Here is a 22,353-nt window from a genome sequence, read left to right on the forward strand (position 1 = left end):
GCTATTATGATCAATTGTACTTGACACTCGTAAAATGAATCATAAAAGGCTGTCTGCCACAAAAGTTACATAGGTGGAAGGTGTTGATTGGTGCATTAACATCTGGTTTGGCAGTTGTACCTATGATTGTTCGGATGAAAAGTCGTTCTGACGTGACCCGTAATGGGACCTTTGTTTAGCGATAGCGAGAACAAAGTTTTAATTTTAATAAGATTGAATTGAAATCTCTTGTGTTTGAGGACCAAGTGTTCTATCAAGTACAAAAGACTACGTCTTCTCCACCGAACTATCCAGAATGTCAGATATTGGTAAGTCTCTCTTCGAAGCAATAATCATGTTTAAAATACAACTTTAAAAAGTTCAATAGTTACATTATCATCGAGATTTCCATTCGTTTATAACACAGTTATAAAGCAATCACCATAGTAAGTTTTAAAGACATCCATCTAGGCTGAAACATCGTGCTGTCCTTATGCGCCTTACATGTAGGAAATCGAGCCTGATCCACAATTCTCTCTCTCTCTCTCTCTCTCTCTCTCTCTCTCTCTCTCTCTCTCTCTCTCTCTCTCAACAGCAAAATAGGTCTTCCCATGTCCCGTCAATGCGAAGTTTACAGAACCATTCACTCCAGTGTCGTCGTCGGTAACAGCTATGTCCACCTGCTCAATAGAATATGAACTTTATTACATATTTGATCAAGGTTCGTAAGGTCATCACATTATACATGACTTAGCAATACAATACTGCTACAAGCTAATTTGCTCTCTCTTTCTCTCTCTCTCTCTCCCTCTCTCTCCCTTCGCACATATACAGACAGGCAAGTATGGTTGAAAGGACTAAAAGTCTGTAGCTGCTCAACACCCGGCAATTTAGCCTTACCTATGCTTTGCGACAGCCTGCATGAACACCGACCTGAGTAGGCGTTAACGCTGCCCCTGAGAGCATAAAACTATTATTTACTCTGTGTACGTTTGTATATCCCAATACACGACCAAAGCCATCCCTTATATGGAGAGACACGTGAGCTATGAGATTTACTTCCTCGTTGTAGCTATACAAAAGCTGAAGCCCTCTCCCCGCGCTGCACTCGTTGATTGGATCAGGTGCATATAGACTTCGTGTGAAACATCGGGAGAGACGAAGGGACCCAAGTTACTGATGGTGCGCCCCAGAATGGTATGTTCATACGAACATTGTTACTTCTGTATTTTCCATTGCCACTAATAAATATATATGGCCATCATGTTTTAGACAATGATAAGGGATGTCTATAGATACCTGTTTTCATACATGGAGAAAAAGATGATACAATCATCTAAAACTCGCTGTTGATATAACAGTTGGATATTCATGAATTTCGTCTGTATCCCGAACCGCAAGTTGGATAAACATCAGTCACACTGATTTGCGATTATAGACACATTGACGACGTTCTGCTACTCCCTGTAGTGAGGATGTAATCGGAACATATTAATCTATAATGTGCAGCAACAACGTTAATATCCTTCTGACATTAGTCGTCCGTTATCATGGTAATACATGTATAAAAAGGTATTCTTGCATTCGGGATTTATTCCTTTTCATACACATATTCTAAATATGCAGTTTATGAAAAATATTTGACAATATTTAGGTTTTATGAGTAAATTCCCATCAAGACTGTGACATGAATGTTTTTCCAAAACTAATTTTAGTATCATATGTAATATTGCATTATTAAATGCATTGGTCTGGTCTCAACACATTATTTGGAATTTGGGTTAGAATGAAATCAATAACGCCTCATCCCTGACGTACATGTGCAGGAAATGCAGCTACGTATTTAAGCAAGGGTGTTACACAGATTTTGCAAAATGAACCACAAACAAGATATGTTTAATTTGACCATATATGTCAAACAAGTTAAACTCATTCATATTAAGATATGTCGTAGTTAACATTGTATCAGTATTTGAATTATAATGTGGTTAAGATTTATCTCGATAAAAGTTGAGATATATAATGTAAGGGATCAAGATAATATTTCTATGTGTGTATTGCACACTGGCATTCCTTTACGTTGTTTGCAACAGAACGGTCAATGTGCATTTAGATGTATCGCTTCAACACAGGTACAAATTGAACTTACTGGAGCAGTATCTGCGCCTAAAGACTAAACTCGTTATGGTTTTCATGTAAAAATGGTGTTGGATCGAAACCGGAGTACTCTACTACCGACAAAAATTAAGGAAACTGATTAAGGTGTAATGATAAATGTCTGTAAAATTGATTTCGGGCGAGTATATCAATATCTGGTGTTCCCACCATGTTGGGCGAAACATGCACGACACCTTGATGGCAACTGACGTATGGTTACTCTTGGTATTGCCCGCCAAGAGCTGACCCAAGGTAGGCCTCATTGGTCGGTGCTTGGTCTGGCCATAGAATAGCAAGTCTCGATTATTCGACGAAACAGAATCCAGTTAGCATAAAAGGCAAACTCGTGGTGAACAATATATGCATGGATCACTTACAATCAACGATGACACCAGCTGTTCGCGAAAAGGGAAAAACAAGCCCTGCCCTACGCCCTACCCGCAACTCAATCTGCAAAAAGAATGTTTATGTTTGTAGCATAACACAACACAGCAGTACTCCTGCCATGTGACTGTAAACAAATCGACAAGGAAGTATATTACTGTTGAAAAGAATTAGTCAAGCACACTGGCTCTAGATATATGTGTAGCCTAGTGTGACACACAATATGATAAATTATAAACTGTGATGCTAGACAGCGGCGAAAAGTATAGGAAATTCATTTAGACAGAATAACGCAAGTTACATGGAACATACTGTTTAAGGTAAAAGTAGTATGAATTGAATGATATTAAATGTGATCATTCATGGTTGAGTAAGCATAGCAGGCTTCCAATCGGCTCTAAAATGTTAGGTAGATTAGCCTCTTGAAAGCGGTTAAAATAAAGATATTTCTTTTGTATGGACTCTAACTACTAAAAAGTGTACGAGTAAATATAACACGTCAACGTCAGGTAATAATCTGTCTCGATTATCTGCCGAAACAGATTCCACTGAAAATCAGTGAAGACACCAGGTGTTTCCGACGGTGGCCTGTACACGAACTAGACAATGAGGTGATGGATCAGAAAATCAAGTGACACGAAAGCCTTTTTACGGCTTTTGTTGAGACCAAAAACATGTTAATTTTGAACTACGTCTCTTTTGTATACAAGTGCAGAGATTCTTATGCATGCATATACGTAATTTGAAGGAAACCAGTAGCGCCGACCACTCCCACACATTGCTTAAAACAGTAAGTGTTTGGTGCCTAACGCCGCACAGCTGTACACCCCATAGGGTAATTATGTTAAATGGTCGCTGTGTATATGTTGATACAGTTAATATGTTTCCTGTAGGCGGCGTTAAACAACAAACAACCAAAAAATACGGCAAATCCAAAAGAGCTAGGATATTGATTAGTGAAACTGATAAAACCGATTTATCTAAATGCTTTATCTGATATTTCAATGTTCGGATAGTCCATTTCCTCAGGTCTCCAAGCACGGACTAAGGCAAATCTAAATGTGCTATGAATAAAACGATGTATAGTAGTTCATAATTTCTATTAAATTTGCCTAGTAGTTATGTTTACACCTTGGTCAATAGTAATTATGTTTTTACCTTGGTCAATAGTAGTTATGTTTATACTTTGGTCAATGGTAGTTATGTTTATACTTTGGTCAATGGTAGTTATGATTATACCTTAGTCAATAGTAGTTATATTTAAACCTTGGTCAATAGTATTTATGTTTATACCTTGGTCAAAAGTAGTTGTGTTTATAACTTGGTCAATAGCTATATATGACATTGTGATCAGATGTACGTTTTGATGTTTGCAGAATGAACTAGATACCAATGATACCAATCAACCTTATTAAGGTGCATCTGAAAAATGTACTTTTAAATGATTACTTTGAGTTAATATAATCATCTAAATCCGGATATGAACAGATTGATTACAAGTAGATCGCATCCGTGGTCTAGTGGATAGGGCATCTGCCCGGAGAGGAGGGCGGACGCTCGGTGGGTCGATCCTCGCCCCGTCATACCAAAAGACGTTAAAAAATGGTACCTGTTGTTACCCTATATGATTGGCAAAGAGTCCCCCCCCCCCCCCCCCCCCAACCCCACCCCCCACCCCCACTCCAAACCACCACCACACACACACATACACACGACGTTGACTTGGTGGGAGGTAATAAAGTAACGCATAACATTTGCACTATTCTTCTGTTTTCGTTTTAGGATATGAAGAAGATACTACATGTATTGCTCTTTCTTCTGTGCTTTTTCTCATTTGCACTAGGTAAGTATGAGCGAATTGCTGGAACTAACATGCTTTTTGTGGTAAATATTTACGCTTTGTGTGAATCGGGAGTGAGGTGTGCAAGGGGATGAATGTGTCATGATGTCCGGACTTGTTATCAAAACTGTAGGGTAAATGGCACAAATATATGAAGCAGTGGAGCTGACATATGAAAGGATTTGCCTTGTGACTTTAACTAAATCATGTCGGGGTGCTTTATCGTTAATTATCATCGAGTAATATGCAATATAAAAAGTCATATTCTTTCATATCCACGCCTGATATTGTAGAGAACAATTAACATTTAGCAACAACCACTCCAACGCCACCAACGTGCGGTCCCATGACAGATGCCTCTCTGGACGAGGACTGCACCAACGCGCGATGTGTGGCCGTCAACAGCTCGTGTGTGACGACGTCAGCGGGAAGCCGCAGATGTGCCTGTGTTAACAAGAACGTGCAGATCTCTGCTACAGAATGCGCATTGGGTAAATATGAGTTATTGTGTACATCATGATTGTAAGGATGGAATAAGGAATATGCTTTCTACCCTACTGACGATGCATAGTACTATCAACAATCTTCATCCAAGCCTTTGTGTTTCAGGACCAAGTATTCTGTCAAGTACAACCAACTACGTATTCTCCACAGATCTATCTAGAACGTCAGTAACTGGTAAGTCGCCCTTCGAAGCAATCGTTGTGTTTGATTGACAACTTATTGCAACAGTTACATTATCGTCGTGGTCCATTCGTTTATAAAAGAGTTAAGTCGAATGATGTTATTATATTTTTCAGTGGGATCAATCATGTTTGATGGGCTTAGTACATTCCCCACAAATACCTTCTCCATAGAAGGCAAAGTTTATCCTGATGAGGGAATCCTGGACCTTAAGAGAAACTCGACGCACATTGATGTGGCACTGGTCAAGGAAATAAGCAATGCTAAAACATTTGTGGTAGCGTTACGTGCAACCTCTGGTGAGTTCACTGTGCAGCAGGTTGTGACCGTCAGGATCACATCCTCCTCCTTCACACCAGAAGACGTCACAGTTATGTTGGTGGAGGGAACCAGTAAAGGCACGCTGATAGCTGACGTGAGGACTACTGGTAGTTTGGGAGGGTACAGCAACTTCGAAATGGAGACCACAGATCAGACAGCAAGGGCCCTGTTCAATGTGACCACATCCGGGCAGGTTCTTTGTGGACAAGATATGTTTTTGAGTGACTTTACCAATAACGACACAGTAGCTAAAGAATATATATTCAGTGTCAAAGCGACAAATGGAGGACAGAGAGCAACAACTGCAACCTTTTACATCTTGTTATTCAAGAGTACTTTCACAACAACGTTAAGAGAAAATTGGACAGGCAATATCTTGAGCTATACTATAACAAGCACTAAGTTCCAGGTCGCTATAAATGACACGCTCCCAGATAGACTAAAATTATCAAAAGATTTGATGACAATTAGTCTAGTAAAAGAAATTGACTACGATGCTGGTATCACAAGTATACATTTTAAACTTGATCTTGTCACGACAACCAGTACAAAGTCAACTTCAGTAGATGTCCACATAAACATTGAAGACCAAAATGACCACAGTCCACGTTTTGATAAACCCAACTATCAGTCTGAGATAACAACTTGGGAGTGGGTAACCAACAACCCTGTTGATGTTTTTGACGTCACGGACGATGATTCTGGAACGAATGGCCTATTTATACTCTCTATGAGTGGGGAGACGGACAAATTCTACATTGATGGAGACACTGTAGGTGTGTTACGCATCAAAGAGGGCGCAAGTCAACCCGTTGCTTCCACAACATACAACTTTGACATTACAGCCACAGATAAAGGTTCTCCGTCGCAAAGTGTCACAGTCCCAGTATCAGTTGATGTGAAGAAAATACAAGGCACCAGTTCTTTACGGTTCAGTTCTAAAGACTTTAGGTTTTCAATTGTGGAGAACCGATTATATACCACATCGTTCGGAAGAGCAAATGCTGCTCATGACGCCAACGTGTCAGTTCGCTATACCTTAATCCATGGCGGGGATTTCCGTATTGATCCAAGTAGTGGAGCGTTGACTTGCAGTACAGCACAGGATCGAGAGACAGCAGCAAATCATACCATGGTCGTTCGTGCCAGGGATATCGCCACTAACGCCTCGGACGTGGCTGTTGTAAGTGCGGGTTTCTCCCGCAGATGAATCACGTATAGCTCACACAGAATGAATTTCGAAAAGTTGTCTCTCTCCAAACGATACTTTCTTTTTGGCGTCATGTAGGTTTCGACTTGTTCCCCGATTCTCTATGTTTTAACAGAACTGGGAACTGCACTTGAATATAAACTTTTGAAGGAGGAATAGATTACATACGGAACACACAACGAGACAGAGAAGTGATAAAGCAATGACAAGGACTTAAGAGTGAAAGTATTTGCATTTTTGCGGTGTTATTTTTTCCTCTGGTTTGGACATGTAATGAAGCTACATCTGAATCGTTTATATTTTTAAGGATTAACATGAAAACAGTATTTGAGCCGTTGTAACATTTTAAAGATTTGATGTGATTGTTTCAGGTAACAGTACAAATTTTGGATGTAAATGACAATGGACCAATATTTCTGGCATCTTCTGGACAGCACGTCTTTCAAGTTAAGGAATATTCTACTGGCAAGGAGATCGGACGCATCATTGCCAAAGATGGGGATGCAGATGAAAATGGAAGAATAACGTACAGCATTGTATCACAGACACCTCGGGCACGTAAGTTGTTGAATGTTATTGATGACACTGCGTTTAAGGAAGGTGCAGATATTGATGCCAAACGTTGCATTTTGTCTTGACATGAATATTCGGACGGTTTTTTTTATATCTAACTAGTCCTATTGATGTTCACTGTGTTGTCCTTTTTAGTTTCACATTATTCATTTCAATATTTCAGTGCGTATTTAGAGTATTGAATGTTATGTACGATTTGCAGATTTCTCGATAAATCCTGGAACCGGCATTGTCACTGTTTCGGGAGATCTAGACAGAGAAGATTATGATACATACAACTTAATCATCAAGGTAACACAACAACTAAACACTAAACTGTGGCTTGACCACACAACGAAACACGAACTTATTCAAATTATTGGTGATTTATTTCACAAATTCTTGATTGTTTTTATGGCGACTGAAATATGCATCTAACATTCCATGCTTAATTTCAAGGCGACAGACAATGCAGATGCTCCGAGAACTGCAACAACAAGTGCGACGATCCTTGTCGATGATATCAACGACAATCCCCCGACATTCCAGACAACGTATGCAGTGACAGTAAAGGAAGATAGTGCCATTTCCGCATCGGTATGTACATAAAACAATAAGTGTCTGCAGTGGTGTACATAGAACGTAGCACGCTAGTATGTTTGAGGATGGTAAATATCCTATATATGGAGTAAACATTGTACTTTCCGAGCCTTGGCGAAGTAGTTATATACAGGGTATCACGTGAGAGTGTTTGGATATGGTATATATCCTGTATTTTGAATAAACATTGTATTTCAGTGTTTATTCATAATACAGGATATTTTTACGATAATTATTTTTGTGAAAAACACCTGCGTCAAAACCTCTTTATCATGTAATGTCCTTCTTGAAATATATTGTCGAAAAATATATTTTTTATCTCTCTCAAACGGTACCTGAACGGAACCTGGAATGTGCGCATTTATATGTTACAAGGTCTGAAGGTCGGTGATTGGTCAGTCAGACAGCGACCAAAATCAATATATTTCAAACATTGCCATAACTATCAGTGACGAAATTACCACATTAGCAAAAAGAGAATTGGCAACACAAAATGTCCAAGTTAATTTTAAAGCACAGAAATAACTTTGTCATTCTTAGCCCTTTGTGGCAGTCCATCTGTCTGCCCGCTAGAGTAACTTCCCTTTGTCAGAAGGAGCTACTCTAATCTTTGATATGTCACATTTGTTTAGAATCTGTCTGGTTTGCTTAGTCACTACATTATCATAATGTTAAGAAATGCAGTCACATGTCCAAAACAGCGACAAAATAAACAATGTAAAAGTTTGGCTACATCGAGGCCAAATCCAAGTGTTCTGAACCCAAGTGGCATAGGCCTATTAGCACAGCTTCGCAATTATCATCTCTCAATGCTGCCTAAACTTTAAGGTCTCTGAGGTCTCAGCTACACCCCCATTAGATATTTTTATGAAATTCTTTTTATAAGTTTCCGAGTACTTGTCCAGATGCCCGACGGTCAAGGTCGACACCTGGCTTGTTTGTAATCACTGGACTTGATACCCCTGACCATTTTAATATTCATATTTCCCCGTAAATTACGTCGGTTTTAGCCTTCCAAGAAACCTACACATGATATCAAACATGTCTTTATCACAAGTAATTTAAGAATGAGTTGGTGGGGTTTGAACATTATTTCAGTTATGTCATGGCGTCTATGGGAGGGAAGAAAGCACTTCATTAGACGAACCACCTTATGATACGGCAGAGCACAGACACGGTGGCATCCAAGGGAGATAATATTGGGATCGATAAGAATCATGTTCCAGAAATGTTTAACACTTGATTGATAATCAATGATGACATAAATAAGAGGCGACAATGATATCTACTTTGCAGTGCTTCTTTTTGAAATGTATCTGATTTCTTTTGCAGCATATTGTTTGCACTTTGACAACAAATACTGCATCTACTTCAGGTGGCGATAGTGAGTGCGACTGACAGGGACTTGTCGCAGCATGGTGCAGTTACCTATTTCCCTGACACCGTAATGGTGAACGGAACTGTCTGTCCATTCAAAGTGTCAGTTGGTGAGTGTCTTCTGACGTTTTCTTTGAACATTACAAATAAACGTTTATTGTACTAAAGTCAGTAGCCTTCAATGTAACCATCATGGTAGTAATTTTCACTGTTTAACTACAGTATAGGTACTATTAAAATTGAAATGACCTTTGACAAGGGTTGTTGACTGTCTGTTTCCATGTGTACAAATATCATACACATCGAACAGTGAATAATGTATACTCCAAAGGAGACGATTCATTGATCTCCTTTGATAAACATAAACATGTATTGGATGTTTCATAAATAGCATATTCGCAAAAGATAATTCAGTGTATAAAATTCACTTGAACTATCCTTAAGGACATACAATCTTCAATATTCATTACTAAGTGTGGTATAATCCCTCTTCTTTAGAGACTGGAGTCGTGAAAGTGAGCGGCGACCTCGACTATGAGACGACTTCAACATATGAATGCACTGTGACTGCTGTGGACATGAAGGGATGCAGCAATTGCACAGGGCGTCTCACTGGATCGACAACAATGTCCGTCACCATCCTGGATTTCAACGACAACCCGCCGGTGTTTCAGGGGGCGCCGTACCGAGCCAACATATCAAGAGACGCTAACATCAACACTCTCGTCACTGACGTCATCACTGCAACTGACAGGGACGACACCAAGGACGGCAATGGAGTCGTTAAATACCATATTTTATCAAGTATGTAGTGTACATAAATTATCAGAAAATATTCAAAGCAAACTCACATGCATTGTAACACTTAAACGGGAGGTTACATGACAGGATAGACGGTATGATTTGCACAATGATGTATTATCTGTTCAGTGTTATGGTCCCGACACTGCACAAATATCCTTGATGACATTTCAAAGCCCAGTGAATAGAAATGCCGAGTGCAAACCATGTTGAATAGAAAAAACATTTCACAACAAACCTCATAGAACATTATCAAAAAAAGGGGATTTTGTGTTGATTCACGTCTTTGCAGTTAATCTGGAAATAAAGCGACAAAACCCTGAGGCAACACATAGATCTCATGAATCAATGTGTCGAATGTCAGTAACATGCAAATGTAAATATTTTTTTTCCATATTTTCTAGGCATAGATTACTTCAGAATTGATCGTGATTCAGGAAGTATATACGTGGCTTCAACCCTAGACAAAGTGAATGATGATGTGGTTACTCTGATGATCAAGGCAACAGATCTACCCCAAAATGACCCTGCGATGGAAGCAATCACAAACGTAATGTAGCTGTTATATATACTGCAGTAGTAAGATGTTTTCACCATGTTCATTTAGTCCTGGAAACGTATCTGATATAATGGGGCACCTAAAATACCCACAAGGGACTTGCTGCCAGCTTCTTGCGTTTGACCAAATAGAATATGATGGTCAACTTGTTATTTTAGGATAATGCTTTAGCAGAAGTTGATGCTTCACCATTGCAAGAAAAAACACAAAGACTTGAGTTGGATGTAAGGCCACAAGTTTATATACAGAAGAGTACAAGGACTGGAGAACACTCCTGGCCTGGGAAACGCTAAACACGGCTGACTGTCAACCCGAAGGTGCCCGGACAGAACAGCAAACGCGGCTCCGAGGGTACAAACCATACAGAGCCAAATGATGGGACCCCCAGGGAAAAGCGCATAGGGGTTCTGCTGTAGGCTCTACAACCACCATTAAACAAGAGGGCCCAGAGGGTATGCTTCAAAGACCCTCAAAACACCAAAATCACTACTCCCAGCCCGAAAGTGTTACGCGATGATACAAACCAATTGTCGTGCGATGTAATGTGTAGAATGTGCTATTCCAGGATCTTCATCTGTTGTGCACATACAAACCCCTGTGACTTGTTCGACGCATGTTTATGACAGAACACCTCTTGCCTCGCATATACTGAACTGTCCAAAACTTGCCACAACTACAATATAAAGGAAAACAAGCAGCAGTACATGTTCCTGATACATACAAATACTTGAAATTAGATTAACTATCAACTAAGGAAATGTTATGCAGATATATACGTTTGAAATGAGAAGTAATGGGTGGAATAGGAGGGAAAAACGTGTTACCGGTGTGATTGTGTGGATGAAAAGAGGATGTAGAAATTAAATTCAGCTGCAACATGGGTTACTTCCCTTTGTTTAGAGCATGTGAAGAACAATTCCTGAATAATACACTGATAAGGTGCCTTGCACTATTAAACCAGGAAGAGTAGCTTCCCTTGCCCTAGTAAACCAGGAAGAGTAGTTTCACTTGCACTAGTAAACCAGGAAGAGTAGATTCCCTTTGACCGTTGAACATAAATGCAGGGGGAGAAAGCCCCTTGAATTGGAATAATGTAAGATTACCAAAATAATGCATTTTATTAATTAATAATAAAATTAATTAATTGTGATTTGTCACGGTATTTGTGTTTATATATTGTAACGGTTTTGCTGCCAACAGATTACTATTTCCATCCTGACTGAGCAGCCGCGACCATTCTTCAGAAGAACATACACCTTCCTGCTGACGGAGAATGAGAAGCCTGATGACAATAAAGTGGTGTCCATTAGAGCTTATGTGCGAAGGGCGAGTGAAGAAGTGTGTGACTGCACCTATGATTTAATAGGTACACCTTGCTTAGTTCCTGTTTGGAAATGTCTTCATAAGTTTACATGTTTTTCGAGATGTTATAGTACTCTCATAACGTTTCAACTCAACAGTTGCTGTTATAAGTTGTATTAGTTTTCAAAACAATAGTTCATGGGCGTTACATTGAATTCATGCAAATCAGTCGAAAAATTCACTTTCATTATAGCAATAGGTTTTACGATTTTAATTATGTTTTAACGGATCTTTTCAGGTTCAGATAATTCGAGCTTATACATAGACAGTATGACTGGAGACTTAAGACAAAAGGACCCAATAGACCGCGAAAAAACAGGCAGTCGCTTTTATGTGAGAGTGAAGGCGACAGACCGACACAGCCTTCTTTATAACACAACAGATGTTGAAGTGAACGTTAAAGATGTTAACGACAACGTACCGTACTTCAACAACACCCAGCAGAACTTCATTGTAAATCAGGTATGTATGTATTGCATGTGCATCATATTTGAACTCTGGCCTGATTCACTTTAATTCCTTCTTCTAATTCATTATAAGCTGTTTATTTCATAGCGTTTGTGGTAACTGCAGAGATACAGATCACTTCGCACTGACGTTAAAATATACGTTATATATACACATACATTATCAAGTATCAATTACTATACCCTTTCCTCTACATTAGGACCGGAGACCATTGATGAAGCTCAAATGTTAAAACGACAAATTGATAACTTAAAGACTAAACATTTTAACCATGAACTTTGTATTACGATTATCAGAGTGTGTTTAAATGGAGCATATTCTCATTTCAGAATGTTTTGGTTGGCCATGTGATCGGGAGAGTGATATCGGTAGACGCTGATGAACTCAGTCACCCCATATACACAGCCTTTACTGATGTTGAGGGAATCGAACTGCTGGGTGATGGAACTCTGGTAGTGAGGGCTTCTCTGTCGAAATACACTGTGGTTGACGTAAGTGGGTAGTGAGTGAGTGAGTTGGGTTTAACAGTATTCCAGTTATATCACGACGTCTCAGCTTAATGTGGGAGGAACGTCCGAAGTGATGCAGGCCTAAGACGTTTACCACTTCGGAGAAACCAACGAACACGGGACAAACCTAGAAACTTAATCGGGGCGAACCGGTATCCGAACCCTCAATCATGGGTTTCTGGCGAGCCCAAGGGACGCAACTCTGCACAGCAAATCGCGGCGCCTTAGACGACTGGGCCCCCCGTGTCCCCAATATTTTACCACTGATTGAAATATATGCAATTAATCAATGCGCCGTAGCCTTCCCAAAGGAACATGAGAACATTCTAAAGAGACATAATTTGTCGTGGTGTTTGGTATGACTTTATTACCATAAACGGCAAGTAGTAAATGCATCAGGTGTATCGCCTACAGTTTACTTGTTTTCAGTGAATTAGTCAATTAACTTTGTCTTCTTACCAGAGATATTATTGTTTATGTAACCTTACCAAAGAAATATGAAAATATTTTAAAGAACCTAGATTCAACTTGTTTTGGTCTCATTACCATCAGCATCAAGTAGTATATACAACAAGTGTATCCTCAAGGGAAATATGCTGTCTCTTTACCAGATGATAGTCAGTGTCACAGGGGGCAACTTTACAGGACCAATCAATTTATCTGCAGTAACGAGTGCATCAAGTGTATCGCCTACAGTTTACTTGTTTTCAGTGAATTACCATAAAGTCAATTAACTTTGTCTTCTAACTAGATGTTTGTCAGTGTCAAAGAGGAGAACTTCAGAGGATCAATCAGCATATTTCGAGCAACTACAACAAAGGTCCACATTGAAGTGCTACCAGACGATTATAACGAACATACTCCCGTATTTGGAAACGGTAAACTAGTTTGAGTTTAGTGCCTGGAAGACACTATTATCCCGACAATCTTATGTGTAAGATAAATTCGACCATAATGCTACCATTTTCTACTTGAAACTTGTCGGTATTGTCCAGAAGCTGTTATAAGTGAGATGAAATTGGGTTTAACGTCGCGTCCAAGATTATTTTACTTATATAGCGACGTGCATGTACGTGCATGTACGTGCGTGTGTGTGTGTGTGTGTGTGTGTGTGTGTGTGTGTGTGTGTGTGTGTGTGTGTGTGTGGCTGCTTGTATTAGGCCGGACTGATGCCGAGTTATAGTTCTAGCACATGCCACAGTTTAATTTGGATACCCCACTCAGACACAGTATACTGAATCCGAGCCGACCAGTCCTTGTTTTAGCCCTTAAATGCCGAGCGCCAGATAGGGTAACAACAAGTACCATCTTTTAACGTCTTTTGGTATGACGCAGCCGGGGATCGAGCCCCGGACCTTCCGCTCTCCCACTAGACCACGGAGGCGGTCCTGTTACAAGTAATACAACCTCAAATCATTAGAAATATGCAGTTTGATGCATGTTTACCTTCTTATACATATGATTAATTCTTATACATATTATTCATCTGGTAAAACTGCTTTGTTAAGGATATTTATATTATAAATCAATGTTGTATACAGTAACTAATACGAATTCAAATGTTTCAGATGCATATGAAGCGTCATTGGAGTTTTTATCTGAAACTGGTACTGAAGTTAAGATTACCAACTTCAGGGCAACGGACGTCGACGGCCACAATGTTACATACGCCATACAAACAAGAAATGATAGGGTGCGCACTTTAAGCTATTCACTTATCTTGAAGTCATGTCACATTTTTCCATCATCCCGGATCTGATGGCATCCTAAGTGGTTTCCCATTATCCACAGCTTAAAACGTTTGCATATAGTCTTATGTCAGTTTAAATTGGAAACCTTCATTTCTCCCACATTCCAGTAAATATTCATCCTCGGGAAGAAACTGAAACTGAAAGGTGATTAGCAATGGACAAAAGATTCTTCTATGTTCCAAGTTTTCTTATTATCATCTTAACTGACAGTGGTATGACTATGATACATACTTGAGTTATACATTATGTTACAGAATAACCTCAAGATCGACAGTCAGACCGGGAAAATATCTGTTCACATTAAACTTGACGACACAGTGCCCCGAGTCTTAGAACTAGTTGTAATCGCCATCGACAGAAGTCTTCACCCAAAGACTGGGTAAGTTTGTACATATCGGCATAGTTATTTTAAAAAAAATAGGATGATACTGGCATAATGTATGTTTGACATCGATGGCATGATTTATTGGTTACACATACGTTCATGAAAAATACAGTAGAACAAATGTCTCGAAACATTCTAGGCATGTCTGTTACATTAAATTGTCCGAACAAAGTTGTCAAGCTCAAAATTTGGCTCCTTATTACAGTGAACAAATGCATTTCTTGAAGCAGCGATCGAATGATGTGTAATATTTGTTTCAGATCGTGTACAGTTATGATAACCTTACATGGATATACAGAAACAGAATGTGTAGCTAAACACGAATATTCACGTCTAGAACAGGACTCAAATCAGAGAAAGGTGTTCCTTGGGTTATTCATAGCTATGGCAATCCTACTTGCAGTGGTCAGCATTAGTGCAGTTTTTGCTGTTTACAAGTAAGTACACAAATGACTCAAGTCTTTCAATTAAAGAGGATGAGACTGATTAACATCAATAACAAAAACTGCTGTGCATTTTCATTATGTTCAAAAAGGGAAATGCACAGAGTTTCCAATTTCTTTTTTCACATTTTTTCGTTAAGGTTGACGACAGTAAAACGTAGAACACAGTATCAGGAGAATATCAACCTGGCTCATGGTAAAACAACAAAAGCATCAGACCAATCTGGATATGACTCACTAGCTGCGGGCAGCAAAGATGAAGAAACAGCATACAACAACCTCAAAGACAGAGATTTCGTAAGTCTACAGCATATCATTCTTGACACACCATAAGGTAAGCTGCTGGGCAGTTTTGATAATGTGGGACTGTATGGAGGGAGGCTGTTATGTATATTTACCAAGTTAGTTTTGGGCACATGGTATTCACAGAATGTTGGACTGCATGTACGACTCTCTTACCACCTTCAGACCACAGTCCAGTGACACTGAGTTTTAAAATAGCAATTAATCAAAATGAGAGTCCGCCTGTTTTATGTCTAGACGTGTGAAAAATACAGAACATAAGATTTCATAAGATTATACTTTCCACAAATCCTTTCATCAAAATGTGTGTTCCTGTCGAACTACTCGAGGTTGCATGACAATGAGGTTAGGTGACGTGAACTTGAACGTAACGAAGTTACTAATTTACATGTATGATACTGGTCTAGATAGGCGATAATTATCCATAGCCAAATTATCGATGGCAAAATATATGATGGTGAGGTGAAATGGGTTTAACGTCGCGTCCATAATTATTGCACTTATATAGCGAGGTACATGCACGCGCGTGCGTGCGTGCGTGCGTGTGCTGGTCCGGAGTGATTCCGATTTATAGTGCTCGCCCACTGAGATACCATGCCTCAGTTTAACACTCAGACACAGTTTACTTACTCCGAGCCGACCAGTCCTTGTTTTAGCCCCTTAATGCCGAGCGCCAGACAGGGTAACAACTGTGCCATCTTTTAACGTCTTTTGGTATGACGTCAAACCCCGGATCTTCCGCTCTCCGTACGGACGCTCTACCACTAGACCACGGAGGCGGTTTGCATGACAAAGAGGGATTATTACTTCACATTTCATTATATCACAGTCGTGTTGTAAAGAGTTTTGATTTAGATTTATTGAATATCTTAAATACAATCAAGACTGATTCATAAGTGATTATGAGTGAGGGAATGAGTGAGTGAGTGAGTGAGTGAGTATGGTTTTACGCTGCATTTAGCAAAATTCCAGCAATATCACGGCGGGGGACACCAGGAATGGACTTCACACATTGTGTCCATGTCGGAAACCAAACCCGGGCCTTCGGTGTAACAAGCAAACCTTTAACCACTAGGCTACCAGACCGCCCAAAGTGATTATGAATAGTGATATTTCCGTATATAATATTCAGCTGGTATTCTTTCAAATTGGACCCGAGAAAATCCGGGGTAGAATATGTCTTCAGCAACCCATGCTAGCCGTAAAAGGCGACAATGCTTGTCGTAAGAGGCGACAAACGGGATCGGGTGGTCAGGCTCACTGACTTGGTTGATGCATGTCATCAAATCCTAATTGCGTGGATCGATGCTCATGATATTTATCCAAGGGTTGTCTGGTCCAGACTCGATCATTTACAGACCACCTTCATATAGCTGGACTATTACTGAGTGCAGCGTAAAACAACAAACCAACCAGGAAACAAATCTTTCAAAATGAGTTGGTTATTATGACAAACAGCTGTCCAAATGTAAATGTATCACTTTCTCGTCTTTGCAGTCATCCGGTGTTCCACACCCAGCATATGTGTCGTCAGTTCCAAGGTCAACAAAACAAAATATACATTTGTCTATTGCTATTTGTCACAAACATATTAATCAAGAAATAATAATAATAAGAAGAAATATATATTTCAACAATATTTAATTTCATTTGACATTACGAGAGTTTAGATTAAACTTCTGAGTTATATTTGATCGTCTGATTTTCATTTAATTACCAAGTTTTGATCGACGAGACAAATCATTATGTGATAATGTCTTCATATATTTTTATTACAGCATAATCTCATCATAGTTAGAGTCTCGTGGGTGAGAGCTTCCCAATATCGCACCACCTCGCGCTTCATGTCATCAACTTTTGTCAATCCCTTTTGGTTCACCGAGTCCTTCATGAGTCCCCACACATTTTCTATAGGATTTAAGTCCGGACTGTAGCTAGGTCAGTCCAAAATGGTCACATTGTTGTCCACAAGCCACTGCCGCGCATGTCTTGCGGTGTGTTTGGGGTAATTATCCTGTTGCAAAATCAAGTATTTCCATAAAAAAACATCTGCATTTGGGATCAGGTGAGCTTCCAAAATGTCTGTATACCTTTCACTTGTTAAATTACCCCCAAAGACACACATGGGCGTCGTTCCAAGTGAAGATATCCCTCCCCAAACATGAAACTTCGGACTGTACTTTGGTCTCTGGTACAATGGAACGGAATGACATTTTGTCCACATTTTAACATTGTTAGGATACACCAATACAGAGCTTTCATCTGTGAAAATAACGCTGTTCCAGTCAAAGTTTTCATGCGCCAAACATCACTCTACACGTTACACGTAGAGGCAATTTTTTTCCCATCCAAGTTAATCAAATTTCTTCTTACTGTAGATTTGGATACATTTACTGTCCCTCTATCTACCATTTCATGTTGGATATTTGAACTCGCCCTTCTGTTTTTAGAAGCCAAATTACCCAGTCTCACACGATCACCAAATACCAGTTTTCGAGGTCTCCCCGCTCCTTTTCTGTGCTCAATTCCTGAACCATTCTCAATATTCTTCTTAACTCTATACACTGTAGAAAGAGGAGTATCTGTGCTCTTTGCTAATGTAGCAGCATCAGTGATGCCTACATCATGGAGCTGTAGAATCAACCTTTTCTCTCCTCTGCACTCATTTCTGACATATATAAGGAAAAGTCGTCTGCTCCATAGTCAAGGGAGATAACTCTAATTTGCAACTTCTAAAATTGACGAAGAGTTGCTTCCCTTTGACCATACCTCAATTTTAAACACTTGTCAATATTGATATTTCATGTATGCTTAATCGAATATGACATTAAAATTCTCAATAATTTTGAACCAGACTATATTTATCACGTTTAAAGAATGTATATTTTTCCTATGTTTCAGGCCTATTTGCACGCCCCCAGCAGTGCCCGTTACTGACTTTAATGCTGCTGAAGACATTCAGATATGAAATACACCTTTATTCCCTCTGGAGCAATTGGCTCAAAGGTGGGTCTTGATGGTATTGCTGTTGGAAGAGATGACCTCTATGCTGGCTTTTTATATACATATATTTATATCCTCTCTGAATCCTATTATTTATTCACCTGAAAAAGGAGTTATATAGGCATATATTCCGAAACGTTGTGTTATTCATAATAAAGGCGTTGATATCCATATAATCATCTCTTATGTGTATCACTTCTAAATGCCATTCAAAGACTAAAACATGAATGAATCACTGAACAACACGTTTCAAAGCAGTGATACATGTTAAGGTCTTCCATAAACATAACCAGTTTTAGCATATGAGAAACATTGTTTTCCACAAAAGAAAGGAGTAATGTCTATACTTGTTATAATCACCATTTAACAATGAACCAATATGCCTTAAACGTGTATGTGCTTTGTTCTTTTTATATATGGTAATGCATTGTAGTGGTTTCAGGTGTTTTTTTCTGTTTACAGTAAATAGTTTCATAATCACTCTTGGAACTTCACAACTGTAATTTTAATAGAAATATTGAGACATCGTCTCCTCGGTGCTGGAACCGATTTTCGTAGCGGTTTGAAAACACAACCGTCCAGATAAAAAAACGTTTCATTTGTTTGACTCTTACATGTATATTTGATACGCACTTTTTTTCACAAAATTGTTATGTTATATTCATTGATCATGTGTCCATCGCTCTTCACATTTGAACTGTTTTAAGTACCATTGCCAACTGCATACAGTGTGACTTGAGTTAGCATTTTCAACATGGAACGTGTATCAGTTTTAGTTCATGTTGTTTGGTATTGAATAAAACATACATTTTCGTTTACCATCCTTTTGTCGAACATTGGGGCGTTAATCATCACCCACAACTTTTCCTGGCCTAGAATGTAATATTTAGAATAATTATCTGTCGATTATTATAACATACTTGAATCAGTATTGCTGACTTTGGGTATAACAACGAAGAACATATATAAAGTGACTCTATCTGTCTTTGTTAATATTGACTTCGGGTTTTCCTCCCACATTAAGCTGAAAGACCGTGATTTAACTGGAATACTGTTGAAAGCGGCGTTAAACCCAACTCACTCACTCACTTTGTCAGTAAGGTTCAAATTAACTCCAGTTAATTAACTTGAGATATAAAAATAGTTAATATACTTAATACAGCCGGGTCAATAAATAATTAAAAGTATACTACAAGCGATAAGGCCCATTTCATATTTCCTAATGCTCGGTAAAAATTAGGAACCGACCATTAGGTATTCTGAGTTTGGGACTTTCAAAATAGTAGATAATTTGCTCCTGCAAAAACTCGGGAAATTATTGTGCTGCAGGCAAAGCTGGAGATCTTGTCGAACGCGTTGTGCAACCAAACTTGTTCGGCTCCTCCTTACAAAGAAAAGAAATGTATTTCTTGAAGTAGGAGTGAGTGAGTGAGTTAAATTTTAAGTCACATCGGCACTATTTCAATAGTTAAACATAATACATATATTGAAACTTGTATAAAAACCTGTCCACGAAGGACAGTAAAATTACTAGATTCATCACAGAAAAAGATATAAAACTAGTACAGATCTTGAAGTAGGAGACATAATCTGTCTCTACCAAAAAGTACAGAACATTGAGTGGTGGGTCTCTCTATCCCTTATGTAAAAATACTTTAAGCGTCGAGAGTGCTTACATAAAATCTCAGACAGGGAGTTCTATTATACAAAGTCAGTGTTTACATCGTTTGCGAAAGTTCATATCGTCTCAAAGATTGTCAGTGTCTAGGTTGCGCAAATAAAATCTGTTATACCGTCAAAGCTGATGTTAAAGTACTCATGGAAATGAAAAAAATCCTGCCTGTTTTGCTGGATTTAATAATCGACACAAAGATGTAAATACGAAATAACAAAACAACTGGAAAAGTACTAGTCTGGATTTGCTAGTTTTATCTCAGTGCTCAATACAAAATGTACTTTACAGGAGGAAATTTGTAGGCACTCTCAACATTCAAAAATTTGCTATATTTTGTGACAAAACGCAAGGGCCCAGATCACATTTCGCGTTGATAAGAATTTGTACAAAAGCTGCAAAAACATTTTTACCCTCTTAGTAAGTGGATCTGACCATACCCCTTCAAAAAAGGTCAAACTTACTCACAAACATAAGTAGTCAGTACACCCATTCTTGTGACTTGTGATTGTACAGAAACTATTAGAAATCTATCAATGTTCATTTATCATGCCATGAAACTAAGAAAATGTATGAATTTGTAACATGCCCCACACATTGTACTATAGGCCTTTGGCCTCATAAGTACCATGAATAAAGATTGATTGATTGATACGTTTCAAATCTTATTTCGTTTAACGATTGCTCTTTTACATATTACCTAGATCAGCGACGCTTGTAAAGGACCACTTTGACCAATCGGACCAATCTTTCTAATCAATATGAAAAAATCTCGCAACGTTTTCATAAATATTATTTTATTATGTTTCATGATAAACAGCCAGTAAAATACGCGATGTGCAAGTCTCTGATTTAAACAAGCCGACAGCATGCCGAAAGATAAGTGACCAATCCATAATGGCGGATATCGTATCCCGAACATTAAAATCTTGCATTGGTATACGGAAACGAAATTGACATTGAATAAATCATGCAAGTGCCTTTTCTGTACAGGCAGTTCCATTTCTAAATGAAAATCCTTTGTTTGCTTTCAGATTCTTTGAAGTTTGAAATTAAACATATGAGGTCATTCTTCCAGGATCATTCATGTAAAGTTTGTGTGTCTTTTTATAAAATTTGTTTCAAACCAAAGTAGATAGTATTAAATGAAGATATATCAAACTTTTCTTCTTTTTCTCTTATGCTATTTGTTGCTTCTAATATGATATTTATTGCCATATTTTAAACAAATATTGACCTAACCTCGTCGTCCAGTGGACATTCGAATTCCTTTTGAAGTTATCTCATGAGAAACCTCGCAGACAATTTAACATGTCCTATTTTTGTTTGGATTTTATTATATATTGTATGTTCTTATTTCACGTGGTTTTTTTTTTTTATTACTCTTAACTTTACTGACGGGCGGGAACGCTTCTCTTGGCTGACCCGTACCCATGTTTCAATAACCCGGTCTCAGTTGCCTTGAAAAAAAGACCGCCTCCGTGATCTAGTGGTAGAGCGTCCGCCCGGAGAGCGGAAGGTCCGGGGTTCGATCCCCGGCCGCGTCATACCAAAGGACGTTAAAAGATGGTACTTGTTGTTACCCTGTCTGGCGCTCGGCATGAAGGGGCTAAAACAAGGACTGGTCGGCTCGGAGTCAGTATACTGTATTCATGTTAAACTGCGGCATGGTATCGGCATCAGTCCGGACTAGTACAAGCGCCCGCCCGCCCGCCCGCACGCACGCACGCACGCACCCACACCCACACACACACACACACACACACACACGCCGCTATATAAGTGCAATAATCTTAGAAGCGACCCAATTTCACCTCACCTTGCCTTGAAAAAGCTTACCCAATAGAAATTGATATTATTAATACTAATATTCAACACAAAGACGTAGTTTTATCTAACATCGACATGACCCTTAAGAGTCTTGACCCAATATGCTTAAATAAAAGCGTGAAGTTGACTTAAATGACCGAGCCAATTTGTAAAACACTCATAA

The 22,353-nt window shown here is 38.9% G+C and overlaps 1 protein-coding gene across 2 annotated transcripts; it reads left to right on the top strand.

The window, feature by feature from the left end:
• Positions 1-1,098: 1,098 nt before the first annotated feature.
• LOC139463949 (cadherin EGF LAG seven-pass G-type receptor 2-like) lies at positions 1,099-19,894 on the top strand. Of its 2 annotated transcripts, XM_071245413.1 has the most exons (20): positions 1,099-1,176; positions 4,303-4,363; positions 4,672-4,851; positions 4,970-5,038; positions 5,161-6,548; positions 6,947-7,133; positions 7,351-7,439; positions 7,587-7,724; positions 9,103-9,214; positions 9,603-9,908; positions 10,310-10,455; positions 11,665-11,830; positions 12,065-12,288; positions 12,624-12,785; positions 13,555-13,681; positions 14,372-14,496; positions 14,809-14,933; positions 15,200-15,376; positions 15,523-15,679; positions 18,587-19,894. In XM_071245413.1, exons 1-20 carry the CDS (start codon positions 1,159-1,161, stop codon positions 18,620-18,622), a joined length of 3,993 nt encoding a protein of 1,330 aa, XP_071101514.1. In that variant the 5' UTR covers positions 1,099-1,158; the 3' UTR covers positions 18,623-19,894. The 2 variants fall into 2 exon arrangements, with proteins under 2 accessions (XP_071101514.1, XP_071101515.1); XM_071245414.1 differs by lacking the exons at positions 13,555-13,681; positions 15,523-15,679; positions 18,587-19,894 and having other exon boundaries at positions 15,200-15,279.
• The last annotated feature ends 2,459 nt before the right edge of the window (positions 19,895-22,353 follow it).

This window comes from Haliotis cracherodii, unplaced genomic scaffold, assembly GCF_022045235.1.
Source record: "Haliotis cracherodii isolate W230 unplaced genomic scaffold, xgHalCrac1.p SCAF_16, whole genome shotgun sequence".
Lineage (NCBI taxonomy): Eukaryota > Metazoa > Mollusca > Gastropoda > Lepetellida > Haliotidae > Haliotis > Haliotis cracherodii.

Excerpts from the sequence above, each read along its gene's own strand:
- LOC139463949 (XM_071245413.1), top strand. Across the intron at positions 7,725-9,102 it reads ATAGTGCCATTTCCGCATCG|GTGGCGATAGTGAGTGCGAC; the intron begins GTATGTACATAA and ends CATCTACTTCAG. Across the intron at positions 9,909-10,309 it reads TAAATACCATATTTTATCAA|GCATAGATTACTTCAGAATT; the intron begins GTATGTAGTGTA and ends CATATTTTCTAG.